General features: G+C 41.6%; 1 protein-coding gene across 2 annotated transcripts in view; it reads right to left on the bottom strand.

Annotated features, from left to right (window-relative positions):
- Positions 1 to 454: 454 nt before the first annotated feature.
- The window catches only part of LOC138807031 (nuclear factor of activated T-cells, cytoplasmic 3), a 65,850-nt gene continuing 43,350 nt past the window's right edge, over positions 455 to 22,954 (bottom strand). Inside the window, exons 9-11 of one of the 2 annotated variants that reach the window (XM_069992599.1) lie at positions 19,625 to 20,638; positions 10,521 to 10,624; positions 991 to 1,079 (exon numbers count right to left, since the gene is read on the bottom strand). In XM_069992599.1, coding sequence (XP_069848700.1) covers positions 10,524 to 10,624; positions 19,625 to 20,638 — 1,115 coding nt within the window. In that variant the 3' untranslated portion in view covers positions 991 to 1,079; positions 10,521 to 10,523. Of the gene's footprint in view, positions 1,080 to 10,520; positions 10,625 to 19,624; positions 20,639 to 22,954 lie in introns of both variants that reach the window. The other variant, XM_069992598.1, reaches the window with a different exon arrangement.

Here is a 22,954-nt window from a genome sequence, read left to right as displayed (position 1 = left end):
CTTGCATTTTCTCGGCTCATCTTAATGCACAGCTCATTTACACTTAGCTCCTGACACAGCTGGCCTGTCTTCTATAGAATAATTAGAACTACAAAGCTGCTTGAACCATCAAACATTACAGCGCAACCAAAGGCAGAAGCTCCCACTTAAGAGAAGGTTCTGGGGTCAGAAGACATAAATAGGAAGAGCATGCCAAAGTCTGTTTAGGGTGGCAGAAAATTAAAGCTACCAAGCTAAAACTCCACCTTTCAAATTTACTTTACAATTAGCCATCTTATCTATACAAGGTCCTAAAAACATAAAAATTTTAGTAACATGGAGAGACTGCAGGAAAGTTACCCAGAAAGTTATGTAAAGGCTATGCTCTGGAATGTCTTTATATCCCAACACTTCAATGATGGAATGGTCTCTTCTCATTTTATCTAATAACAGTTTACTTTTTTTATAAAGAGTATGAGCTACATTTGGCTTTATTTCCTATGAATCTATGAAAGGCTTCAGGACACATGCTGAGTTTCTGAGGCATTAAGTGTGGGTTTAAGATACTTTTCTTTTTCTCCTTTTGCTTGCCTCTAGAAGATTATCAAAACTTCCTATTTTTAAAAATATCAAAACTAAAGGGCCTCCAAATGACCAGAAAGCAGTATAAATCACTAATTCTAGCTACACAACCAGGTCACCTGCAAAAGCAGCATCTCTAAAATGAAGAGCTTGCTGCATCCACACTCAAAGCACCTGTCATATAAAAGTATTCTATTTAAATATAAAAAAATGCAAAACTCATTTTTCCATCACTCAGCCTATGCTGCTCCTGTTCTTCTGTGAACAGATGCTTTCTCCATAAATGGCTGAGTTTAATTCCTGGTACAGGTCCTGAAGGCCAAAGAGTTAGAAACCCAAGGTCTGAGAGAGAAGTACTGAGAAGCTGATCTGGCACAAGGATGCAGGTTTGCAGTGTTAGAGCCCATCAGATCTTCCTAAATCCAGGGACTCAGAACCTTGGAGAGGAGCTTCTGTGTTCACCCTTGAGCCATGGGAAACAGAAATCTGGGACATGTCTCTCCCAATTATCTCGTTCACTGAAAAAGAAGAAAAGGAAGAGTGATTAATGATATACCATATGATGCTTCACCTAGAACTCTCGCCAGCCATTGCCTTTCCCATGGCTTTCAGTATTTGAAATCTGTTCCAGAGCTGAGTGGCATTAAAGTGAAACATCATTCCCAGCCAGGTGCCAGTGGCTCATGCCTATAGGAGGCTGAGATGTGATGACTGAGGCTCTTTTTTTTTTTTTTTTAATTTTTTTTGGGTCCAGTCGTGGGGCCTGAACTCTGGGCCTGGGCACTGTCCCTCAGCTCTTCAGCTCAAGGCCAGTGCTCTACCACTTGAGCCACAGCACCACTCCTGGCTTTTTTCTTTTGCTTATGTGGTGCTGAGGAATTGAACCCAGGGCCTCATGAATGCAAGGCAAGCACTCTACCACTGAGCCACCTTCCCAGCCAAATGACTGAGGCTCTTATCTCCAATTAAGCACCACAAAAGCTAAAAGTGCAGCCATGGCTCAAGTGGTAAAGCTATCCTTGAGCAAAAAAACTCAAGGACAGCACCTAAGCCTTGAGTTTAAGCCCCAGTACACATCCATAAAGTAATAAATATCATTCCCCAAGTGGCTCCAGACTCCTCCGTCTGTCTCTGTTTAGTTCGAATTGGGAAGGAAATGGCTGGCAGGTCAGGGGAGGGAGGGAGGGAGGGAGGGAGGGAGGGAGAGAGAGAGAGAGTTGGTAAAAGGGTTTGAGTTTAGGACTTTATGCTTTCATTTGGCTTTCTTGCTCAAGTTTGGAAATCTTCATTTGAGTCATACCTCCAAGTCCAGCATTTGCTAGAAAGGGCTTTTCTCCCTGGGCTGTCTTAAAACCTCAATCTTCTAGGTCTTGCCTCCTGTGTAGACTTACAGGCATGAGCTACAATGACTGGCATCAGGAAATTTTATCTTCACTCCAAAGGCTCATGCTCTAGAGCAAATGTAGTTCCACTTAGCAGCATATAAAGCGAATAAAAATACTCTAGCAAACCACAGAGGAGATATACATACACATGTGTGTTTGTGTGTGTGTGCGCGCGTGCGTGTGTGTATTTATTTTTTTGGCCTGTCTTAGGACTTGAAATCAGGGCCTGGGTGCTGTCCCTGAGCTGCTTTTAGCTCAAAGCTAGCACTCTACCACTTGAGCCACAGCACCACTACTGGATTTTTCTGAGTAGTTTCTTGTAAGGTAAGAGTCTCAGGGACTTTTCAGCCACAGCTGGCTTTGAACAGCAATCCTCAGATCTTCTCCTGAGTAGCTAAGATTACAAGTGTGAACCATGAACGCCTGGCTTTTTTTTAAAAAATCATATTTAATACTATTATCCTGTCCCTTTATCATGCTGTGACACTGGTATAGTTTGCAGTGCTTTCTGACTATAGGTTCTTCAAGTAAAGATTCTACACTAGCCATGCCCTCATGTTTATAATCCTAGCTATATCTGGGAGGCTGTGATCAGGAGAAGTGGAATTCCAGTCTAGCCCCATCAAAATAAAGGTTCATGAGCCCTCATCTTAACAAAAAGAGCTGTATATGGTGGTATCTCAGCTATAAAAGGAAGTGTATATAGGATCATGGTCCTCAGATCTCAACCTCCTGAGTAGCTAGGGTTGATTACAGGTGTGAGCCACTGGTGCCCAGCTTCACAGTGAGATTCTTATCCCCTATTAACTACCAAAAAAGGCAGAAGTTAAGCTGTGGCTCAAGTGGTATAGTGCCAGCCTTGAACAAAAAAGCCAAGCAAGAGCGTAGACCCTGGTATTAGCTTATAGTTGGATTAATATCCACGCTTTTTTGGTTTTGTCTACCCTGCCTGGCTTCAAATAGGGATCCTCAGATCTTTAATCTTTCTTTCTTTCTTTTGTCGGTCGTGGAGCCTGAACTCTGGGGCCTGGGCGCTGTCCCTCAGCTCTTCAGCTCAAGGCTAGCGCTCTACCACTGGAGCCACAATACTACTTCAGGCTTTTTTTTGCTTATGTGGTGCTGAGGAATCGAACCCAGGGCCTCATGCATGCAAGGCAAGCACTCTACCACTGAGCCACCTTCCCAGCCCTGGGATCCTCAGATCTTACAGATCTTAGCCTCCTGAGAGGCTAAGATTACAGTTGTGAGCCACCAGAACCTGGCTAACATCAATTTATAAGTGAATAAATGGGTCCTAACTTAAGATAATCACTTGGAAGTTATAGTACAGTAAAAGCTCATTAGGTGGGGTTAAGAAGGGAACTATAGAATATCATTAAAGAATAATGCCTGAGGGGCTGGGAAGGTGGCTCAGTGGTAGAGCGCTTGCCTTGCATGCCTGAGGCCCTGGGTTCGATTCCTCAGCACCACATAAGCAAAAAGAAAAAAGCCGGAAGTGGCGCTGCGGCTCAAGTGGTAGAGCGCTAGCCTTGAGCTGAAGAGCTGAGGGACAGCGCCCAGGCCCAGAGTTCAGGCCCCACGACCGGACCCAAAAAAAAAACGATTAATGCCTGACATCTTTGTGTGTGAGTGTGCGCGCACTTGTGCACATGTGTTTTACTAGGGCTTGAACTCAAGGCCTGGGCATTATCCTTTAGCTTTTCTGCTAATTTCAAACCAGGATCTTTAGACAAATGAGCCACTGGTGCCCAGAAAGCATCTAATTTTGGTAGTGTATATTTTAAGCAAGACTTAGAACAGTGATAGAAACCTAGAGAGAGAACTAAGCAAGCATTCAGCTCACACTCAAGTCATTCTTTGCTTTCACTTATGCTTCTAAGGGAATTAACTTCAGAAATGCTCTAGGTTGCCATGCAACACACCTTTTCCAATTCTGTACTACAGTGTACCTAGTAAGCAAGAGGCCTTGAGTTCAATCTTTATTATTGCCCTTCTCTGAAAAATATCTCTGGCAAACCTATCTGTGAGGCAATGCATATGCAGATTATTAGCAATCTTGATAAAAGGATTGCCTGAACTGGGTGGGTCCTGGGATAGCTTCAAACCACCTCAGTCTCCTGAGGAGCTAGGATTACAGGCATGAGCTACCAGAGCTCAGCTTACCTGAATTGTTCTTTCTGGCAGTACTGGGGATTGAACTCAGTGCCTCTTGCCTACTTATATATATTTTTTTATTTTGACTACATATGATGAATTTACTGTAATTTTTATTTTATTTTGACTACATATGATGAATTTACTGAGTTATTAAATTACAGTTCACTATGTATGAGGTGGCTTTATTTTTCTACCCACTTAAGATAAAAGCTAAAAAGTTGTTTATGTCTCTAATGTATAATTCTATCATGTCTTTTTTTTTTTTTTTTTTTTTGGTCGGTCGTGGGGCTTGAACTCTGGACTTGGGCACTGTCCCTGCGCTCTTCAGCTCAAGGCGAGTGCTCTACCGCTTGAGCCACAGTGCCACTTCTGGTTTTCTAGTGGTTTATTGGACATAAGAGTCTCACGGACTTTTCTTCTCAAGCTGGCTTTGAACCGTGATCCTCAGATCTCAGCCTCCTGAGTAGCTAGGATTACAGGCGTGAGCCACTGGCGCCTGGCTAACTCTATCATTTCTTCACCTGGCTAACTATCGTTTCTTCCTGTCACAAAAATAAAGTCAACTAAAAACTAAAATGATAGTCAACAGCCCTAAATGCCAACGTTACAGGTTATGTAGGTCACAGCATCTGGCCCACTTTTAGCAACCACTACCCTAAACTTTACCCCAACACCTGGATTTGCCTGTGCTACCACAACAACAGTAGAACGAGGGCTATCAGTTGTATCTGCTGTTATCAAAACAAAACAAAACAGCTATTTTATCTGAGAAATGTTCACATTAGCAGTGTAATGGAATGCCTTTCTACAAACAAGAATTGAGTGTTTGAGTAGCTACAGGCATCTCCTTTATAGCTATTTCCCATGCTTAAAAGATTCATAGTTTAAGCTAGGTGCCAATGGCTTACATCTGTAATCCTAGTTCCTTGGGAGGCTGAGATTTGAGCCAGCCTAGGGAAGGAAAATCCATGAGACTAGCTGAGATTTGAGCCAGCCTAGGGAAGGAAAATCCATGAGACTATCTCCAATTAACCACCAAAAAGCCATAAATGGAGCTGTAGTTTAAATGGTAGACAGCCTTGAGAGAAAAAGCTGAGTGATAATGCTCAAGGCCTGAGTTCAAGCCCTAGTATTGGTAACCCTACTCCCCCCAAACAAAAAGTTAGTGCTGCCAACTATGGCATAGTATGAAATCTCACAACTAGATGGAAAGGAGCAGGGTAACTCAGGGCATTTCCCTGCGGTACTTTGCCACATACATAAAAACCCAAAGGCCTTTTTTTGTAGTGGTGGTGGAGAGGGAATCCAAAAGGGTATTTCTAACCAGAATCTTTATAGAAGATTTTGGATTCTACTAGACTCCATTTATATATTATTTTCTTCTGAACCTACACTCAGCAATTTCACTTGAAGAAACAAGATAACTGAAAGCAAAGGAATAGTATATATTTCAGTGGTCGAGAAATCGAGTGGATTTCTCTCTGGGGGATAATAAGTCTAGTTATACTAGATGGCCTAAAATTCACTATGCAGTTAAAGAATATTTTGAGTTGTCTAGCTTATGATTCATTATCCTATAACAGTTTTGCTGAAGTTTTTAGGCTATTTAATAAGTTCTAAGGGCTGGGAAAGTGGTTCAGTGGTAGAGTGCTTGACACCAAAACTAAATACATGAAATATTGAAATCACCCAATTACAGCAAGAATAGGTAATTTGTATTTATCAAAATCTGAATAGTTTGTCTTTTCAAGCTAAAGATAGAAATAAGTTCTAAAAAAATTTAGAGGTTATCTGTGGTAATGTGTCTCAACTCATTCTTCTCTAGTAAGGTTTTTCTAGTCACGGGCTACCAAGATACTGCCATTTCTTAGCTTCCCATTTGTAAGCTAGGTATGGTATGGCCACTGAACTCTGGGCTTGGGCGTTATCCCTCAGCTCTTCAGCTCAAGGCTAGCACTCTACCACTTGAACCACAGCGCCACTTCCAGCTTTTTTCTTTTTGCTTATGTGGTGCTGAGGAATCGAACCCAGGGCCTCAGGCTTACAAGGCAAGCACTCTACACTGAGCCACCTTCCCAGCCCTTAAGACTCAATCTTACAAGTGGTGACAGCCAAACATCTATAAAACTCTCAGGTGATTTAGAACTAAAGGATTTAAAATAATGTCTTCATGTTACAGGCAAGAAAATTAGATGCAGAAAGACACATGGGTAAACTGCCTTAGTTGTATCATAGCCAAACAAAACAAAAGCTTATCCCTTCCAAAGTTCATCAGAGTACTCTCTTCTCATATGTGAAGCAACAGTTGGTCACTAGTGATCTTGTTACAAAAAAAGAATCATTTCTGTGTTGTAAATGGAAGGTGAGAGCATAGAAACAGCATTATAAATAACTCCTTTAAGATATTAAAGTCATACCCAAGTGCTGGTGGCTCATCCCTGTAATCCTAGCTATTCAGAAATATAAGGTCTAAAGGTCGTAGTTCAAAGCTCCAGCCCAGGCAAACAAATCTGACTCTTATCTCAAATTAACAAGCACATGAGCTGTGGTTCATATGGTATAGCACCAGCCTTGAACACTGACCTTGAATTCTGACCACTGGGACAATGTTCAAACCCCAATATTGGCACATGCACGCATACATTCACACACACACACACACACACACACACACACACATATATTAAAGTTATAAAAAAATTACATAAAGAGGAACATGTGAGATCTAGGGTCTTTTTGGTTTTCAGGGTTGTCTTTTTTTTCTTTTAGTCAGTCCTGGGGTTTGAACTCAGGGCCTGGACACTGTCCATATGCCTCTCTGTGTTCAAGGCTAGTGTTCTACCACTTGAGCCACAGCACCATTTCTAGCTTTTTCTGAGTAGTTTACTGGAGACTTTCCTGCTCAGGCTGGCTTTGAACTTCGATCCTGAGATCACAGCCTCCTGAATAGCTAGGATTACAGGCATCAGTCACAGGTGCCCAGCCTGGGTGGCTTATTTTTTTGGGTCCAGTCATGGGGCCTGAACCCTGGTCCTGGGCGCTGTCCCTCAGCTCTTCAGCTCAAGGCTAGCACTCTACCACTTGAGCCACAGCGCCACTTCAGCTTTTTTCTTTTTTTGCTTATGTGGTGCTAAGGAATCGAACCCAGGGCCTCATGCATGCAAGGCAAGCACTCTACCACTGAGCTACCTTCCCAGCCCCTGGATGGCTTTTTTGACATAAGGACTGATGAGAAGAATCCAGGAATTGAGGTTGGATAGACTGAGACCAATAAAAGATATGGAGTAAAAGTCTTGAAAAGTATTCAGAACATAGGTGGAGGAATGAGTTAGATGTATTTATGCCTCTGGAGCCCAGGTTTAGCCCCTGGAGTTTCTAGATTTAGGCATTATCAGTGAACAAGGTTATTTAGATAGAGATTCTTCTGGCATTTCTGAAATGCTTCTGAGGGGCTAGGAATGTAGCTCAGTGCTAGAACACTTGCCTAGCATGCATGAGGCTCTCTCAGTTCTATCCCCAGGATGAGACGGCAGTGGTAGGGAAAGTTTCTGCGTTCCACATTTTTTTTTTTTTTTGTCGATCATGGGGCTTGAACTCTCAGCCTGGGTGCTGTCCCTCAGCTCTTCAGCTCAAGGCTAGTGCTCTATTACTTGAGCCACCGTGCCACTTCTGGTTTTCTGGTGGTTAATTGTAGATACAAGTCTCATGGACTTTCCTGCTTGGTCTGGCTTCAAACTGTGATCCACAGATCTCAGCCTCCTGAGCAGCTAGGTGTGAGTGAGTTCACATTTTAACACAAACTGAAAAAGTACTTATTTTTTCATATTTCAACTATTGCTGATTCAAAAGGGTACATGTCAATACTTGAATATTCTTTCAAGTATCTTCACACTGTTTACTCAGCTGGAGGTTTAATGTTTATAGAATATTTTGTTACAGGCTGGGAATGTGGCTTTGGTGGGAAAGTGCTTGCCTAGCATGCATGAAGCCCTGGGTTCGATTCCTCAGTACCACACAAACAGCAAAAGTCAGAAGTGGTGCTATGGCTCAAGTGGTAGCAAGCCTTGAGCAAAAGAAGCTCAGGGACAGTACCCAAGCCCCACGGTTCAAGCACCAGGACTGGCAAAAAAGAAAAAAGGAAAAAAAAATAACTTTGTGACAAACTTAGGATTTGTATAGCATTATCCATCAGACATTTCTTTGAAGAAATAAAAAAAATTTTGTTATTGCTAGTGGGGCTTGAACTCAGGGCCTGAGCACCGTCCCTGAGCTTTCTCACTCAAGGCTACCACTCTACCAATTTGAGCCACAGCTTCACTTCTGGGTTTCTGGTGTTTAACTGCAGATAGGAAGTCTCACTGACTTTCCTGCCTGGGCCAATTTTGAACTGTAATCCTCAGATCTCAGCTGCATAAATAGGATTACAAGTGTGAGCCACTGGTGCCCGGCCCTGAACTCTTTTGTTCATGGCTAACAATACCAAATGAGCTACATCTCCACTTCCAGCTTTTTGGGTAGTTAACTGTAGATAAGATGCTCACAGACTTTACTCCCTAGACTTGGTCTTGAACCATGATCCTTAGATTCTATCAGGATGGCTACAAACTCAAAATCCTTCCTTCTTTTTGCCTCCTAAGTACATAAAGGAGTCTCCTTCCTCCCCCAACTAAGGTTTTAAATTCAGGATCCTCACTGCCCACTCACAGCTGACACTACCACTTGAACCATGCTTTCAGCCTAGCTTTCTAGTGGTTATTCTGGAAATGGACTTTCTCAGACTTTTCTCACCAGACTAGCTTCAAATTGTGATCTTCTAGGTCTCGGCCTCCTTAGTAACTAGCATTACAGGTTTAAGTGCCACCAGCACCCAGTTTAGGCACCACTTTTACTGGCAGTATTAGGGTTTAAATTCATAACCTTGCATTTGCTAAGTAGGCACCCTAATGCCAAGCCACACCTCTAGATAGCCATTTTCCTATCATGATTAGACAAGAATGACACCAGCATAGGCCTAGATTCTGAGAAAATCCAGGGTTTTGATGTGCAATAGCTAATTAGGAGGCTCAAAAATCTTAAAAGATTTGTGTAGTAGACATGCTTTCTAAGGTCTCTTCCAAATTCATACTCATTTTAAAATAAAATTAGGGCTGGGAAGGTAGCTCAGTGGGAGAGTGCTTGCCTTGCATGTATGGGTCCTGATTCAATCCCTCAGCACCACATAAGCAGAAAAAGCCAGAAGTGGCACTGTGGCTCAAGTGGTAGAGTACTAGCCTTGAGCTGAAGAGCTGAGAGACAGCACCCAGAGTTCAGGCCCAACGACTGACAAAAATAAAATAAAATTAAAAGAAAATCTGAGAAATTACAATCTTTATAATTTCTATTATAACCTTTTTTCTGGTGATACTGGGAATTGAATGTAGGGCCTTATATCTGCTAGAAAAATATTCTGACCACTAAGGTATATTGCTGACTTAAACTTTTTATTATTTTGGGCTAGGAATGTGGCTTAGTGGTAGAGAGCATGCCTAGCATGCATGAAACCCTAGGTTCATTTCCTCAGTGCTACATAGGCAGAAAAAGCTGGAGGTGCCACTGTGGTTCAAGAGGTTGAGTGCTAACTTTGAACAAAAGAAGCTCAGGACAGTGCCCAGGCTCTGAGTTCAAGCCCCAAGACTGGGGGAAAAAAATACTGTTTTGATAAAAGTTTTCACTAAGTTGTATAGGCTGACCTCAAACTTGTGATCCTACTGTCTCAGTTTCTTGAGTAGTTGGGACTACAGGTATGCACCACAATACAGGTACATACTTTAAGGGCTACAAATCTTGAAGAAAGGCACTAACATGACCATGAGGGAAGATTGTGTTCCTGGTAGGCTGTTGAGGTCTACAGGCCTTAGGCCTATGTTCCTCCCTCACTGATACTGGGCTCTACTACTATGGCTTAATTTCAAATGAAGCCCTAGAAGAATTACCAGGATTGCAAATCTGGGTATACGCTCAGGCCAGGAATGAACAGTCTGATTGCCTATCAAAATGAGCTTCTATTCCATAGTGCTTCACACCTAAACTTAAGGAATATTTGACCAGAAATGGCAGGCCTGCACATCTGATCAGCAGCTAAATGTAGGTAACATCCAGGTAATACAATTAATATATATGGGACCTCTCTCTGCTCTGGTTTAATAAACATTTGGTTTTCACTCAAACTCACACTGAAATGTTAAGTATGAATATGAGAACCAAAGTGTGGTTAGACTGAAAAAGCAGAATCTTATAATGTTATCTTTGGATAACAAGTGGATCTACCAAGAAAGTGCCTATGCACACCCCCTCCTTTGTAGCACATGCAAATCCAGCCACTGCATGCAAGTACCAGACTAGGGCACAAAACAATGACATAGTTCAATCAACACTCACCCTCTAGATTCTCCAGAAAGGAGCTGGACATGAGAGCTCACTGTGGTTAGGCCATTTCTCTGCTGAACCTGATGGCTGGTGTTCCAAGTCAGACATAAATTGGTCTGTGTCAAAGAAGACAACATCACTACTGAATGGAACAAACCAGAGGGTGAACTTAATCTATTACAGTGCCTGGCCTGTTTATTTTTCTTTCTGTAATCAAGAATAATTCTCCTTTAATTGTCAATTATTTATCATAAAATGAGTCCCCACATTTTACTGGTGTTCAGATAGTTTAAATTTTCAATTAAATAGGCAAAATTACCCAGGTGCTGGTGGCTCATACTTATAATCCTTGCTACTCAGAAGGCTGAGATCTAAGGATTAGGATTAGGATTTGAAGCTATTCCAGGCAAATGAATCTAAGAGACTCTTATTGCCAATTAACCAGCAAAGAGCCAGAAGTGATGTGGCTCAAATGATAACACAGCTAGTGATGAATGAAAAAGCTGAATGAGAGCATGAGGCCCTGAGTTCAAGCCCCAGTACCAAAGACACAGAGAGGGAGGGGGAAAAGAGGTAGGGAGAGAGTAATAAATTAAAAATGCATAATACATACATACACACATAATGCAGGTAATACATTGAGTTAAATTTTTTTTTTTAGTGGTTTTAAGGGGTAAATTCTATTTTAAATTAGTTTTTATTATACTAGATCAGTCATTTACAAAATCTCTTCCTATGGTTTATAAAATAATATTTTTAGCCTGTTGTACAATTCAAACAAAACTTAACTTTTGAAGAATACAGTCTCTCTGTAAACACTAATTAACATGTTCCTCTTTTTTGGGGGTCGGTTATGGGGCCTGAACTCTGGGCCTGGGCACTGTCCCTCAACTCTTCAGCTCAAGGCTAGCGCTCTACCACTTGAGCCACAATGCCACTTCTGGCTTTTTTTTCTGCTTATATGGTGCTGAAGAATGAACCCAAGGCCTCATGCATGCAAGGCAAGCACTCTACCACTGAGCTACCCTCCCAGCCCCAACACCTTCCTCTTAAAAAAAGAAGGAAAACCAAAAAGATCCAATCTGTATAATATGTATTCTCACTAAAGGGGTAAAAACAAAAACAAACCCAGAAATCCTTTACTGTATACAGATTTTTTTCTGCTTCAACTTTGGTATTAAATTTGAGACCACTCACCTAACTTTCAGGAATGATTTAAAGATTCCAATATGTCATGTCAAGCATTTTAAGAACTGAATACATTCATTGTGTGAAGTATCCTTTTCTTTGCCAGTGTTAGAGTTTGAACTCAGGGCCTGGCCCTCTAGCTCATAGCTGGCACTCTATCACTTGGGCCCCACCTGCAGTCTAGCACTTTGCTGGTTAATTAGAGATGGAGTCTTAAGGACTTCCCAGTATGACTCTGAATTTAGATCCTCTAGATTTCAGCCTTCTGAGTAAATAGTACTTACTACAGGTGTTATCAACTGACAATGACAAATCTCTACAAATGAATCCTCCAAACAGACTTTAAGTGTATGACATATAATCCCAGGTAAGTCAGTATGTACATAAGAATAAAAAAGTGGCCAGGCGCTGGTGGCTCACACCTGTAATCCTAGCTACTCAGGAAGCTGAGATCTGAGGATCGCGGTTCAGGAGGGACGGTGAGACTCCTATCTCCAATAAACCACCAGAAAACCGGAAGTGGCGCTGAGCTCAAGTGGTAGAGCACTCGCCTTGAGCTGAAGAGCTGAGGGACAGCGCCCAGGCCCAGAGTTCAAGCCCCATGACCAACAACAACAACAACAAAAGAATAAAAAAGTACATGCCCATGTAATTGTAACCCCTCTGTAAGGTATTTTCACAATTAAAAAAAAAAAAAGAATAAAAAAGTGCAGAAGCATAGCTAAGAGACTAATACAAACTGAGGACTCTGTGTGTGTGTATGTGTGTGTGTGGTAATGGGGTTTAAATTCAAGGGCCTACCAAGTGCTTTTATTATTATTATTATTATTACTGTCAGTCATGGGGCTTGAACTCTGGGCCTGACCACTGTCCCTCAGCTCTTTACCTCAAGGCTAGCACTCTACCACTTGAGCTACACAGCCACTTCTGAGGATTGAGATCTGAGGATTGAGGTTCAAAGCTAGTCCCAGCAGGAAAGTCCGTGAGACTCATATCTCCAATAAACCACTCAGAAAATCAGTGTTACTGTGGCTCAAGTGGTAGAGTGCTAGCCTTGAGGTGAAAGGCTGATGGACAGCGCCCAGGCCCAGAGTTCAAACTCCACAACTGACAAAAAGTATCAAAATCAGGGCTGGGAAGATGGCTCAGTAGAGTGCTTGCCTTGCATGCCTGAGGCCCTGGGTTCGATTCCTCGGCACCACATAAGCAAAAAGAAAAAAGCTGGAAGTGGCGCTGTGGCTCAAGTGGTAAAGTGCTAGCCTTGAGCTGAAGAGCAGAGGGACAGCACCCAGGCAGAGTTCAGGCCCCACGACCGGACCCAAAAAAAAAAAGAATCAAAATCAATCTTTCTGAAATTCTAACTAAATTGGAAGGCCAGCATTATCCTTGATACCAAACCCAGACAACATGGTGGAGATAGAGCTTGGTGGTAGGGTGCTTGACTAGCATACAAAAAGCACAATAGCTAACAAATAGAAAGATTTAAAAGGGAGGGGGGAAAAACAAGACCTACAGAATGGACTTTAAATATATACATGGAACTTGCCTAAAAAATATGAGACTCTGAGATCAAGCTCCATGTCTAGCAGATGTGGTTTGAATGATAGCTCTTGCAAGAGATGGAAAAAAAGCCTCAACAAAATCTAGGTAAACTAATCTTAGAAGCATATTAAAATGATTAGACCTCATGAACAAGTTAGTTTTATCCAGAATACAAGGATGAACAGAATCAAAGAAGAAATAAACAAACCACTCCTTACCCCATGATCTCTATTGATTCAGAATACCATTTGCCAAAATTCAATGCTCTTTAGGATAGAAATAAAAAAAAACTAGTGCTAGTGCTAAAACTCAGGGCCTGGGTGCTGTCCCTTAGCTTTTTCACTCAAGGCTGGAGTTCTACCACTTGAGCCACAGCTCCAATTATGGCTTTTTGCTGGTATTGGAGATTAGAGTCTCATAGGCTTTTCTACCCGGGCTGGCTCTGAATGGTCATCCTCAGATCTTAGCCTTCTGAGTAGCTAGGATTACAGGTTTGAGCCACCAACACTTCACATAATTTTTTTGTTGTTGTTGCCAGTCCTGGGGCTTGAACTCAGGGCCTGGGCACTGTCCCTGAGCTTCTTTTGCTCAAGGCTAGCACTCTACCACTTGAGCCACACAGTGCCACTTCCAGCTTTTTCTGATGTGGTACTGAAGAATTGAACCCAGGACTTCATGCATGCTAGGCAAGCACTCTACCACTAAGCCACATTCCCAGCTCTACCTCACACAATTTTCATATCAAGTTGAGTCAAAGAAAAAAAAATCTTTGTTCAAATGGTAAAAATAATACATTTACTTAAAGAGTTATAACTAATTTGTGATATAATACATAAAAACACTTAATATAAAAGATATTTTTAATATAAAAGATTCTCAGATCTCAGCCTCCTGAGTAGCTAGGATTACAGGCATGAGCCACCGGTGCCCGACTCTCATGGTATATTCCACAATAGTAGTGTCTAAATTCCTAGATCCCCTGCATAAGCTACAATCTAAAGCCTACATGGGCATATCTGGGACCTTTAAGCCTTTAGAATTACACATAAATATGTTTAGGTCTACATAGTATAGTATGCATCCTCAAGTAGGGCCCAGTGTCCAGTTAGACAAGTTTAGTATTATTATTTTCTCATACTTTTTGTGCCTGTAAGTTAATAGATTAACATATCTGATTAATTACATTCTGTCCCCGTAGGCTATGCATGACTTTCTTTTACTCAATTAGATATAATATTTTACATAAACAAAATACACACAAGTGAAAAATTATCCAACAGATCCAAAAACACTGGATGTATTTACTCTTGGCTCTTCCTACATATCAGTCTCCTGTCTTCCTTGGAAAACAACAATATTGTTCTTGTGATTATCATTCCTTTGCTTGAAAAATGTATGTACTAAGCCAGAGGTATGTCTTTAGAGGTGTGAGATCTCGAGTTCAAACTGTTAATTCTGCAATAAACAAATAAAACCAAACACCTATTAAGCTGGGTATGGTAGCAGCCACCTGTAATCCTAGCACTTGGGAGGGTTATGAAATGGGAGACTAAGCAGGGCTACAAAGCAAGACTCTTGTCTCAACAAAGGAAAAAAAAAAGTATCCATTTAAAAAGAGGATCATCTGTCATTTATACACTGAATAGAATCAGCTAAGATCATGTCTGGAGTTCTTGTTCACTGTCAAGTTAGCAACTGCCCTATATTCAGGATCAGCGTGTTGCTGCAGAGCCTGCAAGTGGCAGTGTCAGTTTTCACCACAGCAGCAGATCGAGCTATATTTAACACGCATCTTCTCTGATGAAGCTGCAGCTGTGGTTTCTCTTAGTTTGTGAACAGAGGACAAGTGGGAAGTGAGGGAGAACTTTAAGGTAAAGCTGTAACAGGATTCAGTTAGCTCAATCATAAACAGCCTTGTGTTTAAAGGTCTAAAATGCCTTTTTTTTTTTTTGTCGGTCATGGGGCTTGAACTCTGGGCCTAAGCGCTGTCCCTCATCTCTTTAGCTCAAGGTGAACACTCTACCAGTTGAGCCACAGTGCCACTTCCAGTTTTCTGGTGGTTAATTGGAGATAAGAGTCCCACAGACTTTCCTGCCTAGGCTGGCTTTGAACCATTATCCTCAGGTCCAGCCTCTTGAGTAGCTAGGATTATAGGTGTGAGCCACTGCTGCCCCAAATAGTTTTCTAATACTATAATCTCAATTAAGATGTTTAGAACCCAGCTAGGAACTGGTGGCTAACACATAGCTACTTAGGAGACTGAGATATAAGAATTACAGTTTCAAGTCAGTCTGGGCAGGGAAGTTTGTGACATTCTAATCTCCAATTAACTTCTAAAAAGTGGGAAGTAGAGCTATGGCTGGAGTGGTAAAGCACTATCCTTGAACAAAAAAGCTTGGGGATAGTGCCCATACCCTGAGCTCAAACCTCAAGACTGGCATGCATATGCATACACACAACATAAAACCCAACTGTGACAATTTCTCTCATTATATATGGCTTTTGGTCCAAGACTATGATTTGAACTCGGTACCCGACATTTCAGTTCTTTAACTGGTGCTCTATCAAGCCATGCCTCCAACCATTTTGTATTTGTTTAAAAAAATCAACTGTTGGCTGGGAAAATGGCTCAGTGGTAGAGTGCTTGCCTTGCATGCATGAGGCCCTGGGTTCGATTCCTCAGCACCACATAAGCAGAAAAAAAAAAGCCAGAAGTGGCGCTATGGCTCAAGTGGTAGAGCGTTAACCTTGGGCTGAAGAACTGAGGGACAGCGCCCAGGCCCAGAGTTCAGGCCCATGACCAAATAAATAAATAAATAAATAATCAACTGTTAAAGTTGGGCATTGGTGGGCTCATGTCTGTAATCCTAGCTATTCAGGAGACTGAGATCTGAGGAGCACAGTTCAAACCCAGCCCAAGCAGGAAAGTTCATGAGACTCTTATCTCCAATAAACTACCAGAAAACCGGAAGTGGTGCTGTGGCTTAAGTGGTAGAGCATTAGTCTTGAGCTGCAGAGCTGAGGGACAGCGTTCAGGCCCAGAGTTCAAGCCCATGACCAAAAAAAAAAAAAAAGAAAGAAAGAAAAAAAAAACAACTTTATATTGGGGTATACATTCCATACTACTATACAGAAAGGTTTAAGAAAAATTACAACTCCAGGCACACAAATTATAATATGTGAGTAGTGACTCATTGATAATTTGCAAAACATACTCTTCAAGGCAGGACAATGATATGTAGAGGTAGCAAAAAAAGAAATATTAAAGGCAAGTAACAAAACAGTCTTCAACAATGTCTTAATTGGCTGAATAACAAATTATGTGAATGAGAATATTGCTTGGTCAAAGTTCAATTTCTTCTGTCATTACTCTAAAGGAGAATTTCCCCCCACCCTCTACCAGGAAAGAGCAGCAATACTCTTCTAAGAGAAAAGCAAGTTTGAGTTCAACACCAAAATATAATCTGCAAGTAGCCAGATACTGGTGGCTCAAGACTGTAATCCTAGCTACTCAGGAGGCTGAGATCTGAGGATCATGGTTCAAGGCCAGCCAGGGCAGGAAAGTCCGTGAGACTCTTACCTCCAATAAACCACGAGAAACCACAAGTGGCTCTGTGGCTCAAGTGGTAGAGGGCTCACCTTGAGTTGAAGAGCTCAGTAACAGCGCCCAGGCCCAGAATTCAAGCCCCATGACTGACAAAGATGGGAGGGGGAGAGTATGTTTAAAAAATAAATATGTGTGTGTGTGTGCGTGTGTGTATGTGTGTGTGTATATTTATTTGGGGGGTAGTGTGAGGCCTGGGCACTGTCCCTGAGCTCTTCAGCTCAAGGCTACCGCTCTACCACTTGAGCCACAGTGCTACTTCCGGTTTTCTGGTGGTTAATTAGAGATAAGAGTCTCATGGACTTTCCTGGCCAGACTGGCTTTGAACTGTGATCCTCAGATCTCAGAGAATTACAGGCATGAGCCATCGGAACCCAGCAAGAGAGTAGTTAATATTTTAAGAGCATATGTATATATAAGCTAGGTGGCACACTCCTGTAATTCCAGCACTCAGGAGCTAAAGGAAAGAGGATTTTGAGCTTGAGATCAAACTGGACTAAATAACAAGTTCCAGGCCACATGCACTACTGCCTCAAAATAATATAACAAATGTCTATGTATTTGAAATGATGTACTTCATCATTAAGTAGGCAATGATCTTAATACCAGCTATGTAAAAATAGAAGATACTTAATAACAGATCAAGTATTCTTAGATACAGTATGTGTTCATATACATAATTTCCTAAACATTTCCATATTCTAGGAATTTAAAAAACCTTTAGTGGGGCTGGAAAGGTGGCTCAGTGGTAGAGTGCTTGCCTTGCATGCATGAGGCCCTAGGTTCGATTCTTCAGCACTACATAAGCAGAAAAAGCTGGAAATGGGACTGAGGCTCAAGCGCTAGTTGACAGCTGAAGAGCTGAGGGACAGCGCCCAAGGCCCAGAGTTCAGCCCCCACGAATGACAAAAAACAAAAAACACCTTTAGTTACTACTTGAGAGGCTGAGGTAGAAAGATTTCAAGTTTAAGGTGAGCTTTGACTACATAGGGAGACCTTGTCCCCTAAAACACACACTGAGGGATCTCCTTTGGCACAAAGCTTTGACCACCTGTTGCTGAGCATCAGCTGTAGTTGTAGAAGCAAAAGACTGGTATTTTTAAAAAGTGAATTCAGCCAGGCACTGGTGGCTCATGCCTGTAATCCTAGCTACCAGGAGGCTGAGATCTGAGGATAGTGGTTCAAAGACACCCCGGGGCAGGGGTGTCCATGACACTATTATCTCCAAATAAACACCACAAAAGCTGGAAGGAGAGTTGTGGCTCAAATGATAGAGAACAAGTCTTGACCAAAAAGGCTCAGGGACAGGATCCAGGCCCTAAGACTGGCACCAAAAACAATAAACAAGTGAAAGTGAATCTAGTCTTAGCTCTGCTGCTAACAATTTGTGATCTTCAGAATATCCAACTGTATAAATGTGACATCTACCTAAGAGGTAATAATTATGTTCTCTCAGACATATCTCTATGTTTGTTTTTTGTTCTCTGTTCCTCATTTACTGAAAACATGTACTCATCATCCAAGATCTAGCTCAAATGTCACTGACTCACAGAAACCTTCCTGAAATCTTCCTATGAAATCTGTTACATATCGATACTAATCTCTTACTACGTATGTTTCTTTTCTCTTTTAAAGTGTTATTGTATGTTCCTTTTATACCTTGGTTATAGTAAATCAAGGCACGTACTTATCTGACAGGAAAGCCCCAGGAGACAATACGTGTGTGTGAGCACGTGCGTGCGTGCATGCGTGCGTTTGTGTGTGTGTGTGTTGGTCATAAGGCTTGAACTCTGCACCTGGGTACTGTCCCTCAGCTCTTCAGCTCAAGGCAAGTGCTCTACCACTTGAGCCACAGCGACACTTCCGGTTTTCTGGTGGTTTACTGGAGGTAAAAGTCTCATGGACTTTTCTTGCCCAAGCTGGCTTTGACCACAATCCTCAGATCTCAGCCCTGAATAGCTAGGATTACAGGTATGAGCCACTGGTGCCCAGCTGAGCTGGTACATTTTATTTGCCTTTCTTGCTCTTTGTACTCAAGACTTGAGATTTAATGTCAGCTTTGCAACTAAGGAGTAAACTCATCCTCTTTAAAATTTGTAAAAGAAGACTGGTGATCTAGATTTCTTTCCTAGTAGATTAATACAGAATCAAAGAGAGAACTAGAATTCAATATTGACACTTCAGAATCATTACAATTTTCACACTGGACTACAGTTATAGTAGCTTTCACTGAATTCCTATTTAGGCCCTGTAAATGATTATATTCCTCATTATTTCTATTTATTATTCTTATAATAATATTTGAAGTGATTACCAATTCACTACATTTTATATATCAACAACAACACCTTTTTTTTTTTTTAAATCCTTGCGCAATGGCTATATTAACAGCAACAACAGTCTATCACCAGTAACCTGATTAGGTAAGCTGGCAGAGCCAGAGGGGTACAGGTTATTTACTTGTGTGAATCTTTTTAAAGATAGTAGTTCTTTACTACATTCCTGGTATTCTGCTATTTAGCTCAGTGCCTTCCAAATGGATGACATTCAGCAATGTTTTCTGAATTATTGCTCCTGAATTCATTCTTTAGACATATGTTCAAAATAAAGAGAATGCTATATTCTGCAGTATAGTGGTAAAATAGACTTTAAGCATAGGTTCTCTGCTCAAAATTGTATATTAATGTATTTCTAATAATTTATTAAGAAGCCCCCCAACAACAACAAAAAAGAAGCCCAACTATATGACAATAGGTAATTTATAGAACAGGTATGAGCTTACCATCATCTAAGGTGATGTCCTGTAGACCAATGGTTGCAAAATTAGGTTCTCGATCTTCAGAAGGTTCAGGTTTAATGCTCACAGTTGCCCCATCAGGTGGAAATGATGCTGGGTCACACAAATTGTGACATATTAAGGATGAAGGTGCAGAAAGACCTCCTTGACCTGTATTTTGTGCTTGAGTTGAGTGCTGTCCAGAATGAATTCTGGTGGCTGGAGATGGTGATGAGGCAGTTCCTGAGCTAGGAGATTGGTAAGGCATAGTCTGCAGCTGAGGGGATGATGGACCAGAAAGTGATGAACTAACCAGAGGACAAGAGGCTGCTGGGGGAGCTGTTGTAGCAGACCTTGAATGTGAAGGACCATATGTAATAGGTTGCAACTGAGGAGAAGGCTGACCTGTGACTTGATCTGCTACTGGAGAAGAAAGAGATCTTTGTCCTGCTGCTGTATTTGAACAATGGTATCCCACTGACTGAAGATGAGGTGAGGTTTGCACAGAATGAGGTGTATGTGCTAAGAGATGTCCTGCTGAGCTTGAATTTGAAGAAAGAAATGGCATTGATGACAGTGGTTGACAGCCAAGACTTACTAAACTGGAAATCGCTGCATCCTGCTGAAACAGAACTGGATCAAATTCTTGATTGGAGCCAGCATTAATGGGAAGACAAGTTGGTCCATTATAAACATTAGTTTGCATAGGTTGATAGGAAGACCTCACAGGAGATGTTGGTGTAACTTGAAAAGGCTGGTGCACAACTGAAGAAGGTATCATATGTTGTTCTTTACCTGCTCCTTCATCCCTACACTGCAACTGTGGTAGATGGGATGAGGTTAAAACGGATGTATATGCTTGCTGGATGGGGCAAACCAAGCTTCTCTGTGGTGAGAGTACACTATCATGTGGGTGCCCTGTATCTGAAGAAGGCCTTTGGGTCTGGGTAGGATGAGGCACAGGCAAAGGTGGAACTGAAGTCAAATCTATTTCTTCTCTGTGTTCTTGCTTCATCATAACTGAGAAGAAAGTAATTATAACAAATGTTATTATGTAATATATAGTCATATGAAAGGCCTTTATTATAGGATATACAACTGTAGTTATGTATCCAAACCAGGGGGTAGCATATTAAATGTTTTCAGGGAACAAAGAAAATATAATTTTCTTAATATCTGAATTCAGAAGTTTGTTTTCCTATTATCTGAAAATTTAAAAATAGAAACAAACTGTCTTTCTACAGAAAGATGGTTTTATAAATTATGCTGTATGTGCATATTAGGTATTAGTGTCTATTAAAAAATTTAATTTTATTGTAAAGATGCTGTACAGAAGGATTATAGTTACATGAGTGAGGTAATGAGTAAATATAAATTTTGTGTTTGTGTGGAAAATATACACATACATAAACAATTCTGCACACAGATACATGTGTGTCTATATATTATATATAGATTATATATATTACATATATCTATTTGCAAAAATGCATAAGAAGCTAGCAACTTATAGATTTTCTGCTAGGAAGAAAAATGAGGTGGTTTGAAGATAATTAGGAGAGAAATTTATAGAAACTTCTTTTTTTTTTTTTGCCCCCCCCCCCCCAGACACTTCTAAAAGAATATTTAGAAATAAATGTAATCAGGTAAGGCAAGACTGACAAAAATTATAAAAGATTGCTACAAAAATTTAAAGATCTGGGGCTGGGAAGGTAGCTCGGTGGTAGAGTGCTTGCCTTGCATGCATGAGGCCCTAGGTTTAATTCCTCAGCACCAGTAGAAAAAGCCAGAAGTGGTCCTATAGCTCAAGTGGTAGAGCGCTAGCCTTGAGCTGAAGAGCTGAGGGACAGCGCCCAGGCCCAGAATTCAGGCTCCACAACCAACAACAACAACAACAAAAATAAAAGATCTTGCCAAAAGAAATTTAAAGATATTGCCAGGTGCTGATGACTCACATCTGTAATCCTAGCTACTAAGGAGGCTGAGATCTCAGGATCAAGGTTCAAAGCATCCCAGTCAGAAATCCTTTTTTGTTGTTGTTGGTTGTAGGGTCTTAACAACTTAGGGTTTGGACAGTGTCCCTGAGCTTTTGTGCTCAAGGTTAGTGCTCTACCATTTTGAGCCACAGTGTCACTTCCAGTTTGGGGTTTTTTCAAACAATGCTGGCACTCTACCAATTGAGCCAGAAGCTCCACTTGTGGCTTTTTGCTATCTAACCTAGGTAAGAATCTCATGAACTTTCCTGCCCTGGCTAGCTTCAAACCGCAATCCTCAAATTTCAGCCCGCTGAGTAGCTGATACCTTCTAAAAGACTTCAAATTTAAACTCCGTCTTCTAATTTCCTTATAACAAACCAATACAAAGTGGTTACTGAGCTGGGTGCTGGTGGCTCACACCTGTAACCCTAGCTACTCAGAAGGCTGAGATCTGAGGATCCCAGTTCAAAGCTAGCCCAGGCAGGAAAAGTCTGTGAGACTCTTATCTTCAATAAACCACTCAGAAAACTGGAAGTGGCGCTGTGGCTCAAGTGGTAGAGTGCTGGCCTTGAGCTGAAGAGCACAGGGACAGAGCCCAGGCCCAGAGTTCAAGCCCCACAACCAACAAAAAGAAAAAAGAAAAAAAAAAGTGGTCATTGATAGCACATCTAATACTTAAAGTCAGTGCAAACACAGATTATAAACAGTAAAAATATCAACATATTCTTAATCAGTCTACCTTAAAGGTTCCAACATTCACTGAGTAACTTTTATTTATTTTTTTGCCAGTCCTGGGGCTTATACTCAGGGCCTAGACACAGTTCCTGAGCTTCTTTTTTTTCTTTTTTTTTGTCCGGTCATGGGCCTCAACTTTGGGCCTGGACGCTGTCCCTCAGCTCTTCAGCTCAAGGCTGGCACTCTACCACTTGAGCCACAGTGCCACTTCTGGGTTTTTTATTTCTGCTTATGTGGTGCTGAAGAATCGAACCCAGAGCCTCATGCATGCAAGGCAAGCGCACTACCACTGAGCCACCTTCCCAGCTCCCCTTCCCCCCTGCCCCGAGCTTCTTTTGCTCAAGACTAGCACTCTACCATTTGAGCCACAAGGCCACTTCCAGCTTTTTCTGTTTATGTGGTACTGAGGAATCAAACCCAAGGTTTCATGCATGCTAGGCAAGCACTCTACTACTAAGCCACATTCCCAGACCATCAAATCAATGAGTAACATTTTTTATTCTTTTTTTTGGGGGGGGATGGGGGTGTCCGGTCATGGGGCCTGAACTCTGGGCCTGGGCGCTGTCCCTCAGCTCTTCAGCTCAAGGCCAGCGCTCTACCACTTGAGCCACAGCGCCACTTCCAG

This window comes from Dipodomys merriami, unplaced genomic scaffold (assembly GCF_024711535.1).
Source record: "Dipodomys merriami isolate MVZ:Mamm:240054 unplaced genomic scaffold, mDipMer1.0.p SCAF_41, whole genome shotgun sequence".
Lineage (NCBI taxonomy): Eukaryota > Metazoa > Chordata > Mammalia > Rodentia > Heteromyidae > Dipodomys > Dipodomys merriami.
This window is presented reverse-complemented; position numbering and strand designations above follow the sequence as displayed.